The sequence below is a fragment of the Dipodomys spectabilis genome, unplaced genomic scaffold, assembly GCF_019054845.1.
Source record: "Dipodomys spectabilis isolate Male_0828 unplaced genomic scaffold, ASM1905484v1 ptg000050l, whole genome shotgun sequence".
In the NCBI taxonomy this organism is placed as follows: Eukaryota; Metazoa; Chordata; class Mammalia; order Rodentia; family Heteromyidae; genus Dipodomys; species Dipodomys spectabilis.
In genome coordinates, this window is record NW_024870727.1 from 4154654 (window position 1) to 4168537 (window position 13884).

The 13884-nt window shown below is 35.7% G+C and overlaps 1 protein-coding gene across 1 annotated transcript in view; it reads right to left on the bottom strand.

Annotated features, from left to right (window-relative positions):
* Positions 1 to 13884, bottom strand: part of Naaladl2 (N-acetylated alpha-linked acidic dipeptidase like 2) — a 910349-nt gene that overhangs the window by 43657 nt on the left and 852808 nt on the right. Inside the window, exon 12 of the mRNA XM_042678909.1 lies at positions 8188 to 8281. Within this exon, the coding sequence (XP_042534843.1) occupies positions 8188 to 8281 (94 nt within the window). The remainder of the gene's footprint in view (positions 1 to 8187; positions 8282 to 13884) is intronic.

The following is a 13884-nucleotide window of genomic DNA, read 5'->3' on the forward strand; positions in this document are numbered from 1 at the left end:
CATGGCCTTCTTCATGGAGATACTCTTCTTTGTCACAAGTACCAGTGAGTCTTATCAGTTATCTTATCAACCACAATTTATGCTGTATCTCCATATACCATGAATAACTATATACATATTTATCTTCTATTATGTGTTTGGCATTGACCAAATATTAACGGCCAAGGTCACTCAGTCAAAATGAGCTTTCAAGAATGACACAATAAATCACCTCCAACAAATTATTCACTGGTAAATTATCCCTCTTTCTGGTGGTTGTGAGAAAGGCAGAGAATGGTCTGCTGCTACTATAAACTAGTGTAATAAATAAATAAGATGGCCGGTTGTCAAGGGGTAAAAATTACACTGTTGAAAATGCAATTGGTTTCAGGGACCTTCATACTTATACTGTTTGCAATAAGAAGTAACAGTATTTTATAGTTCAGCCTTGAAGGTCAATTTTTTTAACTGTAATTTAGAACTTAAAAATAATTGCTGCTCACTATCATAGCCAAATAAAAATAGATGAAAAATTTAAGGTGTATTAAATAGCAAAATTATGTTTCCAATAACAAAGCACAGAAACTCTAATTAATGAAATTATCTAGCTTTGTAGCTAAAATTGAAATACATATTTACATTCTAAGTCACTTTCTCCTATTAGCATTTGAATTTATTCTATTTCAAAAATAAGGCTATAACAACCATAATCAATGTCTGCAATTTAAAAAACAATTAATGTTTTATCATAAAAATTTTAAGTAAGGATGATTAAATGGTTTAAAGGTAACAAACCCTAAGACTTTGATCAAATACACACTTAAAGCACGTTAAAAGGAAGATTTTTTTCAGTCTCCATTTTTTGTTCCATTTTCTTTTGCCTTGCTTTGATTTTTTTAAATGTAAGTACCTCTCAAGTTTGGCCACATCTTTGTGAGTGAAAGTGACAGTGGGAAGATTCACAGAGTTTCACATCAAAAGAAACAAAACATAAAAATAACCAACAATCAAAGGGAAGTTCTTCACCTTCAGCAAGAGCAGTCTGAAATATCAGCAAGAAGCCAAAAGTGCTTCTGGCCATTCCAACAGAAAGCCACAACTCGAGGAGAGTTGCATTTACACACAGCACTGTCTGTTCTGAAGTGGACATATGACAAAAAGTTGGATTTTGTTTTTGTTTTGCTTTACTTTTTTTTTTCTCTTGAAATGACACATTCCTGAATCCCATCATTCAGATTTTCTTTACCTTCTTGCATTAACCAACTGCCTTTCTTTCATCTCCCTCTCAAGACATGATTCTTTGTCCTTCTCTCCCTTTTCCTTCCCGTGGCTCTAAAGAAGAATTTTCAGTATTTCTAAGTTCTTGCTCATCCTCTGACAATTTTAAATCCTGACTCAGTCATTTCCTCTTTCAGGACTAAGCTCTTCATTTTTGGCAGTTTCAAAATCTGCATAGACATTATGGTTTTTCTCTCTCTTTTTTTTTCATTTTTAGCATCTTAATTACCTCCCTAAACACAATCTAAACATGACTGATACCAGTATCTACATGCTATGATGTCATTTTTTAGGCATCTCATTTTGTGCTATATGCTTTCAGTCAAGACATAAAGTCTATTGTTCCTTCTTTCCTTTCATTTTCGCCAACTTTTTTCCCCATAATCTTGCTTTGTTTCTTTGGTCTTTCACAGGTATTGCTCATTCACTTAAACGTCCTTAGTTTATCACCTTTCCCTAAGAAAAATCTGTGTCATTGTTTACACTTGTATCTGCCTGATCTATTCTTCCTAAGGCATTTGGAACATTACTCCCAGAATGTGTATTTTAAGACACAGAATGGGTATTTAAAGAAATAGTATAATCAAGAAAGGATGATCTTCCTCATCCTGAATCAAGCCACAAAAGAATTCTCCAACCTATTTCTACAGTCAGTCACAAGATTTTCATGCTACAGGTACCCTTATAGTAGCTGGAGGAAGAACCACTCTTTCTTTCTAAGACACAGACAGGGGTGCAGAGTAGTCTAAGCAAAGAGGCTTGGGAAATTCCTCCCTGGTTATTTTACTAAGTTCATAATCCTTTTGTCTTATAATCAAATTCCTACATAAATAGTTTCTCTTCATCAAGTAACATGTAAACGGACGTACTTCCCTATTGTTTTAAATTTATTTTCATCATCTTTCAATAGTTGCACAAAAGGGTTTTAATTCTACATGACAATTTACAAGTACAAAACTGATCAGGGTTCCCACTCCATTATTGCCTCCATCTATCTCAACCCCACCCATTCCTTAAATTTCCTAGTTTTGTTATCAGTTTTTCTTTAGTCTGTATCTTCATTCCATAAGGCTCTTGTACAAAACGAAACTTAAATAAATCTGTTTGCCTTTTTCACTGCCATTGCTAATTTTTCTTTTATTGTAGAAGGCTAGTGATCAACCTTTAAATTGATGATAACTGAAGAAGGGAATCTTTTCTATTTTACACCTGCATTCCTAACAGAACGATAGAAACAAATCACAATTACACTAAATTATCACGTTTAAAAATACTTCTTTTAAGTAAAATGGGGAAAGGGGTGGGTTGGGATGGATGGGTAAAAACACCGAAAGGGGTGACATTGATCAAGAGACATTGTATTCATAAACTGCTTTGTTGAATGGCAAATTCTTTGTACAAGCACTTAAGGATAATGACATATATAAAATACATTTCTTAAATTGTGTATATTCTCTAGGCTCTGGATTCTGCCCAAGAAATTTAACACATTTTCATAATCCCACACTCCCCATTGTTCTATTCAGCAATTGCTATTGTTTTCCAGCTTAAAAGACTCATCATTTGTACTCTATCACCTTATGTTTCCTTTTGCTAGTCTCCTGCATTCTTCACATTTTTCTTCATGCAGCATTCTGTGCCTGCCTTAGTCAGATGATGTATACTATAAAACTTGTATTTTATACTGACAGCTGAAAAAATTAATCCTCCCCAAATAAACCGTCAAAGAAACGATAACCTGATTAATAAGTGGACTAAAGATTTAAAGAGAGACTTCTCAGAAGAAGCCAATAGACACATGAAGAAATGTCCAGCATCTCTGGACATAAAAGAAATGCAAGTCAAAATGACATTGAGATGCCACTTCACACCCTTATCAAAAATTTAGCAATAACAGATGCTAGTGGGGTTGTGTCTCAAAGGCAACTCTATTTTACTCTTGGTGGTAATGTAAACTTGCTCAATCATGCTGGAAAGCAGTATGAATTTTGCTCAAAAGACTAAGCATAAAGCTTCCCTATGAACAAGCAATCTACTCCTGGACGTTTATCCAACCCACTACAAACCAGGCCACATTAAAGGTACCAGCACAACTATGTTCATTGCATTGTTTACCATACGCATGATATGGAATTGACCTAGATGCCCTTCAATATATAGATCAAGAATATGTGGTACATATATACAGTGGAATTCTAGTGTTCTATCAAAAAGAATGATTTTGTACCATTCACAAGGAAATGAAAAGACTTGGAAAAATTATATTAAGTGACATAAGCCAGAACCAAAAAAAACATACATTGCATTATTTCCTTCATTTGTGTTAACTAATATGTGCCTTAAAATCTACAAGAAGTACATTTTCTGCTACAAAAAATACACTGGGGCATAATAAATTATACAGGTCTCTAAGCATTCACACACGGCTGAGACCAAAGGAGGGTATTCTTGGGAAAAGATTATGAAGGCTCAATAACTAAATGCATCTGATCATATAAACTAATATTTTTTGAAACAAACTCCAGAAAATGGAAACAAGAGTTTTAATTTTCTTGTTTTTAATTACATTTTTTATTGAGGAAAATACTGTACAGAGGGGTTACATTTACATGAGCAAGATAATGAGTACATTTCTTATCCAGCATTGTTGCCTCCTATTTTTCTTTGTTGCTGTTTTTGTTTTCTTTTCTTTTTGTCTTGTTTATTCCTTTATCTGTTTTGGGGGATGGCAAGGGAGGGGCAAAGAAAGGGTGGGACAAAGGGCGAACAAGTGCAGCAGTGATATTCACTAGATACTGAGTTGAAAATCAAATATACAACCAGGCTCAGGTGTCTCACACCTTTAATCCTAGCTACTCAGGAGGCTGAGATCTGAGTATCAAGGTTCAAAGCCCAGCCCAGTCAGGAAATTCTGTGAGACTCTTATCTCTTATCTCCAATTAACCACAAGAAAATAGGAAGTGGTGCTGTGGTTCAAGTGGTGGAGCACTCCCCTGAGCTGAAAAACTCAGAGACAGTGCGCAGGCCAAGAGTTCAAGCCCCATGACCAACAAAAAAGTAAATGAATAAATAAATAAATATAAGGAAAATGAACTATACAGCTTGGGAATAAGTATAAGAGGGAAAACTTGGAGAAAGAGAGAGAGACAGACAGACGGACAGACAGAGACAGAGACAGACAGAGAGAAAGAGAAGGAGGGCAAAGGGGTGACATGGTCCAAAAAGGAATGTACTCATTACCTGACTTACATCACCATCACTCCTCTGTAGTTTACCTTTGCAATAGCAAATATCTCTATGTATATCTACATATATCACCTTATATTTTGGAGTCAAACCACTTAGTGACAGGATGAGGAGACGGGGTCTTTGAAAAATGATCTGGTCCTAAGTCCAGAGCCCTCAAAAGTAAGGTTAGTGTCCAATATAAATCCCTTACCCCTTCTACCATGTGAGGTAAAAGCAGGAGGAGAGCCACCTGTGAGTCTTCTATGGCTTCATCTTGGACTTCGCAACCTCCAGAATTTCTGGCATTTACAAATCACACAGTTGATTGCATTGTGACAGCACCCTGACTTGACTCAGACAGTTCTTTTTTTTTTTTTTTTGGTCGGTCGTGGGGCTTGAACTCTGGGCTTGGGCGCTGTCCCTGCGCTCTCCAGCTCAAGGCGAGTGCTCTACTGCTTGAGCCACAGCACCACTTTTGGTTTTCTAGTGATTTATTGGAATAAGAGTCTCATGGACTTTCCTGCTCAGGCTAGCTTTGAACCGCGATCCTCAGCCTCCTGAGTAGCTAGGATTACAGGCATGAGCCAACGGCGCCTGGCTAAGACAGTTCTTAACTAAGGCAAAATCTTCTAACCTGGCCCTTCTCTTTCTGATGAAAATGAGACCGGCAATGTTCCTTTTCTCTTGTGAACACAGTTTTCTCCATGCTAGACTCATGCCATTGGGATAAGCATCCTTAACCTTCTTTGCCTCCACAGTTTGCAAACTGCCACACATGACCTCAATTTATCAATATCTATTCCTTTCTGAATCCCTCCACAAAGGCTTTTTCTTATAGCACTCCATAAACCTGCTTTTGTTGAGATCCCAACCACCTTCAAATTGCCAAACCCCGTGTTGAATTCTCAGTCCTCATTTTCCTCGTCTTGTCAGATAATGACTCCCTCCATTTGGATGTTATTCATGTGCCATCAGGGTGTTACACTCATCTGTTTGTTCCTTTGCTCCTTTGACCACACCTTCATGAGACCCTTCTCTGACTACATCATTTCTCCCGGTTTATAAATCTTGAATTACCTCCCAAATCTTAGACCATTTATCTTCTTTTGCACACAATTCCTTAATAGTCTCACCTAGGACAGTGCTCATGTTTCTATTTCCAAATCAAAGCTCTCCTGTGCATGTGGGTACAGCTACTAAGTTCGACCATAACTCTTACTTTGAGATTATAAATTCTATCCACAGAGAGTAATATTAGAGTTCAACTTGAGTCTAATGCTATATTTAATTTGCTTTATTATTTTTGTGTAAGTTCTCTTCTGCCATAGGAATGTATATATGTATATTTCTTAGGAAGTGAGTTTAAATCATATTTTATTTAGTTCTTTTTTGGCTGAAGTTTTCTTCAGGTATGTTGTAATTGAATTATACCAGACATACCATGAATGATTAACAGTTTTGTTAAGTGTGTAAAAGAAGAATCCAGGGGATCCTGTGATCTGCTTAGGATTCACATTTTTTTTTTTTACTGGTAGTGGAGCTTAAATGCACCTCCCCACCATACCCCCGACCCATGGCCCTATGCTATTCCTTACCTTAAATGCACCTCCCCATCATACCCCCACCCATGGCCCTGTGCTATTCCTTACCTTTTTTGTTCATGCTGCCACTCAAGTCGTACTTCCACTTCTAGTGCTCAGCTGGTTATTTTGATGTAAGACTCTCACAGCCTTTCTGCTGGGGCTGAATTTGAACCTATCCTCAACCTCATCCTATTGAGGATCTAGTTTTATAGTATTACAGAGCCCAGTTTACATGCTAAATATATATACATGTTTAACTTTGTGAGGAGAAAGATCATATATTGAAATAGGTCCTTAGCTACATGTAGAAATCTGAGTAATTATATAATTCTAACGATGAACAAGAAGTCCTATTTTGGTTTCATAGTCTACCTTATTCAAATCTTCAAATTGCAGTTATGATATTGAAACACTATAGCTATTAATGGACACTTAAAAGCAACTTGAAGTGTGTTAAATTAATAGAACTTACTATTTAGAATAGTTTTGCAAGCACATTTGTTTCTACTGATTTTAATCATTTAACTTTTTTGAATACAGCTTTTGTATTTCTTATAAAGATATTTTCAGAGACAATACAATTTTCAATGAGCCCATTTATCACAGAAAATAGGATTCAAGGAAGAAACTTGTTTATAATTTATACATCTATTGTTCAATGGTAATACTTTGAAATAAATGCATTTATGTTATTTTGCTCTATGTGATAGTTACTCCTTTAGAGATAGACAAGTAGCTATGTATTGTATTGTAAAGAACCTCTTTATTCTCTGAAACTTTAAAACATTGTATGCAACACCAATGACATTTTCTGGTGGGTGAAAATAAAATCTAAAGAAAAAGCCAAATGGTCTACAGCACAAATAAAATAGATACTTAAAGATTAAGCTTTCAGAAAAGTGATTATTATTCACAGAACTATTTAATATTTCACTTATATCTGTTCTTATTTGGTAAAATTTCATATGCTTGGTTTCCTAGTTTCAAAGCCCTAAATAGTTTAGAAATAGTCAATTTGAGAGGAACGAGTGACTGCTTTCATAGACATCCAGATAACAGTGAAATGCAAGTCTGGTGATAGTAGGAAAGAAGGAAACTCTTCAGACTGACTTAACATACAAAAAGCACTGCAATATGAAGCCATTTTATTTGAGAACAAATAACCCTAAATAGCTCAATAATTCCCCACATCATTTACCAGCCACTACAATAAAAGTCATAAAAGATTCATTGAGGGAAATGTGTAATTGCATTGGAGAATTTTTTGAGTAAAAAGAAATCCAGAATGTTTAATTTAAAAGAAAACACTTCAAATTTTAGTTATGGGTAACATTTGGGTGGATAGGATGATCAGTTTTCAAAGACTGCTACCTAAATACCATCGTTAAAGTATTAACTTTGTATTGAAAAGCAGCTGCCTACAAATCATTTATGAAAGATCTGAAGAACAAACGTGTAATTCAAGAGCAGGGTGAGATTTTTAAGCACAGTATTTCCCTTTGCATTTGGTTAGTGGAGATAAACAAGAACTTCCCTGAAAGGTTTCTATATGAATAAAGGGTAAATGGAAGCAGTGATGAGGGCAGGGACAAATTTTGTAGACAGATGTACTCCACCACGAAGAGATTGAGACAAAGATGATGGCAATAATTTTCTGGTTGTGTCTTCCTTATCTTTAACTGGAGCCCACATATCAATTGTAAAGAATGATGCCCAAACCTCACAAAAACCATCCATAGAAGAAACTTCTAACTCCATCTTGTGTAAGCGGACTGGGTATTAGTTACACTGTTGAAAAATAATTGGAACCCTGACTGAAATTATTTCCCATGGACCTGTAAATAACAGAAATTGTTCATCAAAAGTCTCTAGGATAAACAAATGTAGGAGGGCCACCCTATAATTCTGATGACTGGCCTGATACTCTCACATAAATACATCTTGTTTTTGTTGACATGTTGCTAAAGTTTTGGATCCTTCTCATGATAACCATCTAGAAGAAGCAAAAAAACAACTTGCTATAGCTAAAAAGACTATAGGTAATTCACCCAATCCCTAGTGAAACCTAGTTGGACACTTTGTTATTTAATTAAATTACCATGATTTAAAAAGAAATTACCTTTAAGTCTGTTTTGCACTTCTAAAGCTATATCAAGAGCATTAAAAGGAAGAACTGGATCGCTGGCAATTTGCAAAAGCACTTCCCCGGAGAGCTGAAAGAAAAAAAGAAAATATCTTACCATTATTCCATAATTAAGAGATTTTTGCTCTTTTATTTGTCTCCTTGCATATATTTTATACAAGCCAAAACTTCAAAAACACAGAGGGAAAATATATTTTTATAAAACCTCTCTTTCTTAAACCTTGTAAATTTTTACAAAGACAAAAAGCTCAATAACTTGTTCATTTCAAATAAAAGCATAAACAAAACAACTTGTAGTGAGTACAAGTTGGAGGCAATTCAGCTAATAAGGAGGCTAAAGGAAGTTGAAATGGTAGAAATGGATTATTTCCAACTGGGAAAATAGAACAATAAACCCTGTTGATACTGTTTTGGGGACGCGGAAATGTGTAGAACAATGTGTAACAATGAACAACCCCTCCCAAAAAATAATCAAAAGTAATTAAAAGGTTTGTCATAGCTTGTTTCTTCTTTGAGCTCCAATGCTCATAGTTGAAGAAATTGTAATCCAATTCAAAACAATTCCTTATATAATAGTTCTGAATTTGACCCAGAAAGGACCTATTAAAAAACAATTCTGATTTTGTGATTTGGTAAAACTTCAGCCTAGCAACTAGGCACTGGTGGTTCATTCTTGTAATCCTGGCTGTTCAGGAGGCGGCTGAGAACTGAGCTTGAAGCCAGCCCTGGAAAGTCCATGAAACTCTATTTCTTATGAACCACCAAAATGCTAAAGTGGAGCTTTGGCTCAAGTGGTAGAGCTCTAGTCTTGAGCACCCCAGCCTTGAGTTCAAGCTCCAGCAAGACACAAAAGAAATAAAACCATTAAAAAAACCCACAAACTCAACTCCAGACTAAATTAATAATCAGTTTTCTTCTCTTAAAATGTAATTCAAACCGAATGTTCTTTCATTGTTTTAACTACTGTTTTCCTTTTGATTTGCCACACTCCTGATCTTTTTCCAATGCCATTTCTTCATTTTTCAAATCACTGTTTAAAATATTTCAAATAAATAAACATTTAAATTATACCCTCCAAAGCTCATAATCTAACTTTTCATCAACACCTATTCTAACACCACCCCATTCTAAAACTGTATTTGAAAACAAGCATATGCACTACAGCTGACTAGCATCTGCTTTAATACACTCAACAAGTCATATGCACTCATACGTATCTCAAAGGACCTCAGGGCTGACAGTAAATGCCATTGTTATCTCTCCCTCTGTCTCATAAGTGATATTTAATATTTATCTGGGCTTAACAAATGTCCCTATGTCTCTTAACATAGGATTCCCTGAACCCAACACACAGGGAAACGTGTCAGTGTTGATATCATTAATGTACCATGAAATGTGGTTAGTGAATGAAAATATTGTCTTGTGTAACTACACAGGGAAATCAGTACACTAACTACAGACAGTGCAGAAGCTGTAAAAGATAGAAATTACAAGGAAAAATAGAATTTTAATATCCAAATCTATATATTCAATAAGGACCAAATTCCATTTAATGTTTAAAATTGTATTTCCCAGTTGTTTGTACAATTCATCTCATGATAAAAATATAATCGAATCTAATCTTCTTCTATATTCTTGGAGAAATAGCTCTTAGAAATAAAGACGAAAAAGAACCACCTCTGATAGCTCTTATTCCTCTGAAGTATTTTTTTCTCCCAAATGTAGCAACCAGTTTCTTCCCAATGCCTAAGATGTCCTCGCAGAGCTCCATCCCCAGCATATAGTGATCACAAACCCCCTGGAAACTTGCCAGCTCTGAACATGCTGTGCCTTGCAAATAGAGAATTGTCTGCAGTAGGTTGATAGGAATCCTTCTGCTACTTCACCCAGCCCATCTACATCATGCAAGAGAAGTGATATTTGAGAAAGTCTATTTATAAAAAGGAATTTGTAAAGAATACTTAACATCATAATGGTTTCCTTTTCCCCAATTTGTACTGGGTAATAGAAAGTATAGAATAAATATGTTTTGTTTACACTTTCAGAATCTGGAAAAAACTCATTACACAGATTAAAATGAAAGAAGGGGGCAAGAAAAGAGACTTTGTGTTCTGCTTAAAAAAAAGGTATTTTATTCTTTTTTTTAAAAAAAACTATTTAGTGGTTTCTACAATTATATGATTTGTCAATGTCTTTGCTAAGTTTTTTTTTTTTTTTCCTAAAAGAACTTGGCATCTAAGAGTGGGAATTCTGAGGAACCTAGCCCATGACAGAATGTGTAGACCAAATTGGCTTTTTAAGCAGCTTCATAAGCTCATATCCCAGCCTGGGCTATATCTCATGCACTTCTTTACCAGACTGGAATTTAGTCCTCTTCAAGCATGGATGAGCAGCTCTTCCATAGTTCATACGGGAAAGATATTCTTTTCAAAGTGTTTCCTAAGTATGCATTTTCTTTTATTATACTGTTAACCATAGAGGATGGTCAGAGATATATGATCCTAGCTGATTTGAATGTGTATGTTATTTTTATTGTAATATATGACATGTTAAGACCGAATTCTCTTGGTTGGTTATAAAGAACTGAAACCAGATTTGAAATAATTAGCTTGTATATATACATACATATATGTGTACATATGTATGTATTTATGTGTGTGTATATATACATATATGTATATATGTATAGATGCATTGGAGTTTGACCTTAGCCTCTATCTCTCATTTGGCTTTTCTTCCACTAAAAGATGTTGCTCAACCATACAAGCCACACCTCTACTTTCAGTTTTGTCTCATAGACTTTTCTTTCTGGGCTAGCTACAAATTATGATTCTCATACCACAGTTTTCTAAAAAGCTAGGACTACAGATGTGATCCACTGGTATTGCCTGGCTAAACTCAAACTCTTTTACACCATCATGTTTTCTTGTATGTATTTTTGATAATATTTTACCACAATCTGAACTGTTTCTTTCAACTGTCTATGGTTATACTACAGTATTTCATTCTCAGTATGGTATTGTTTGAAATTGTCCTACCAGTATATATGCAGGTAACTAAATCTCAAATTCATAGTTGATTATATTTGAGTAAAGGCAGCTTTGGGAGATAATTGGGATTAGATCAGATCATAAGATTTTGGCACTATATGGGTTTTGAAACTATAAATTAAAAAAAGAGTATGTGCATTCTTGAGCTCTCTCAATATGTGATCATTTCTATCATGCTATGACCTAGAAAGAACTTCAGAGCATACCCCATTGATATTGGGCTGCCAAGCTTTCAGAAATGTGAAATGAATACACTTCAATTGTTTATAAATTACCCAACCTGTGATATTTTGTTGTAGTCATGTTAAGTGAATTAAAACAACTATAGCACAAAGCATTAGTAAAGAATTATTCAACATTTGTAAAAGTCCATGATTCTAACTTTATACAAATACATCAGTGTAAAGATTTCTGTGTCATTTCTTATCTCTATTCAGGCTGTCTTGGCTTCTAATAAAAAATAAAGGAAGAGTGAATTAAGAAAATAAATTATTCAGTGCTAAGAATATATGTACATATATGTACATATACACACATAGATGTGTGTGTGTATATATATATGCCCGTCCTGAGGCTTGACGTCAGGGCCTGGGCACTGTCCCTGAGCTTCTTTGGCTCAAAGTTAGCACTCTACCACTTGAGCCACAGTATCACTTCTGGCTTTTTCTTTTTATGTGGTGCTGAGGAATCGAACCCAGGGCTTCAATCAGTCTAGGCAAGCACTCTACCACTACGCCACGTTCCCAGCTCTGGAACTAAGAATATTTTTAAAGCATTTCATGACTTAATACTACATAGTAAAGAATTGCTATCTCACTAAGTAGTGTTGACTCCCACAAATAATTTTAATACTAGGCAAGATTTGACTATCAAAAGAATAAAACTAGAAGTAGACATGTGTCTCAACTAGAGTGGCAGCCTTGATCAAAACAACCAAGAGCCAGGCACGGTGGCTCACACCTGTAATCCTAGCTACTCAGGAGGCTGAGATCTGAGGATCACAGTTCAAAGCCAGATAGGGCAGGAAAATCTGTGAGACTCTTACTGCTCTGTGAGAAACAAGAGAGCTAAAATGTATAAAATCATTTTAAGTTATACCATTTTTAGCATGCCTGCAATTTAACTTTACACAGTGAGAAAACATGAATGGATGGTTTTTTACAAAACAGCATATCTTATCCTACTTGTAAATACACCATGTAATTACTCCACATTTATGGGTTTTAGGACATGTGAACTAGTGTATAACAGAGGAAATGTATTTCAGATTTGGGGAGCAAAAGCAGCAAAATGAGGTAGCATGATGCAGAAATACTTTTTATATAAACATGAAGGATCCAGTTAGTAGGAGGTAAAAGAGTGTGTAGTGTCAGGGAGGAATAAGAAAACCTAACATTCAACCAGTGCATATGGCCATGATTCAACACTCATGGAGGAGTCCTCTTCCCTTCTCTTAAACTTCAGAGCAGCAGCATTATCTGATAAATTACGACCTAGTGAGAGTCCTCATGAATAGTGATGTTCAGACTGTTAAGTTAATCCCAATATTACCAAATTCTGATTGATGTCTCTCTACAGTAGATGACCCTCGATTTAGCAGTCAATGCCCTGTGGATAACAAACCTTAAGTCAATCGTGCAGGGGTAAGGAGATAGAGAGATTTCCTCGAAGATAAGTAGAATAAGAAGCAGTCTCTCAGACCTGATGATCCATTTCTAGAGCTGTGGTGAAATCAGTGCATCAAAAAGAGCAGAAGTATTTTTTTTCCAACAAAAAGAAAAAATTATATGGTCTTATCTAAAACTAGTGCAAAAAGTCTATGCCCTACTAACAGCAAAAGGCACTCTGTAGAATTCTCAGGATCTAGGAAGCTGGGAAGGTGGCTCAGTGGTAGAGCGCTTGCCTTGTATGCATGAGGCCCTGGGTTTGATTCCTCAGCACCACATAAGCAAAAAGAAAAAAGCCAGAAGTGGTGCTGTGGCTCAAGTGGTAGAGCACTAGCCTTGAGCTGAAGAGCTGAGGGACAGCGCCCAGGCCCAGAGTTCAAGCCCCACAACAGGACCAAAGAAAAAAAAAAAAAAGAATTCTCAGGATCTGTCATCTAAAATATTCTGTAAATGTACTAACTTGTCTAAAATCTGCATCCATCCTATTCTTCTACACATTATAACCAGAGGATATTATTATTATTATTATTAGTGATGGTATTGTGGCTTGAACTCAGAGCCTTGAAATCTTGTTTGGCATGTTCACTCAAGGCTGGTGCTCTATCACTTGAGCAATATCTCTATTTCTGTCTTTTTGCTGGTTAATTGGTGATAAGAATTTTACTATCCAGGCTGTCTTTGGACCATGTGCCTCAGATCTCAGCCTCTTGGGTAGCTAGGTTTACAAGTATGAGCTAGTTACTTAAAATTAAATTTGTTAGCTGAGTGCTAGTGGCTTCCTCTTGTAATCCTAGCTATTCAGGAGGCTAAGATCTGAGGATCCCTGTTTGGAGCTGCCCTGGGCAGGAAAGTCTGTGAGATTCTTATCTCCATCCTTTAAAGTTTAAAGTTATTGTTGTTTTGTTTTTCACAACTCAGTTTCTTGTGCTTGTTAGGCAGATGTTCTTCAATTTGAA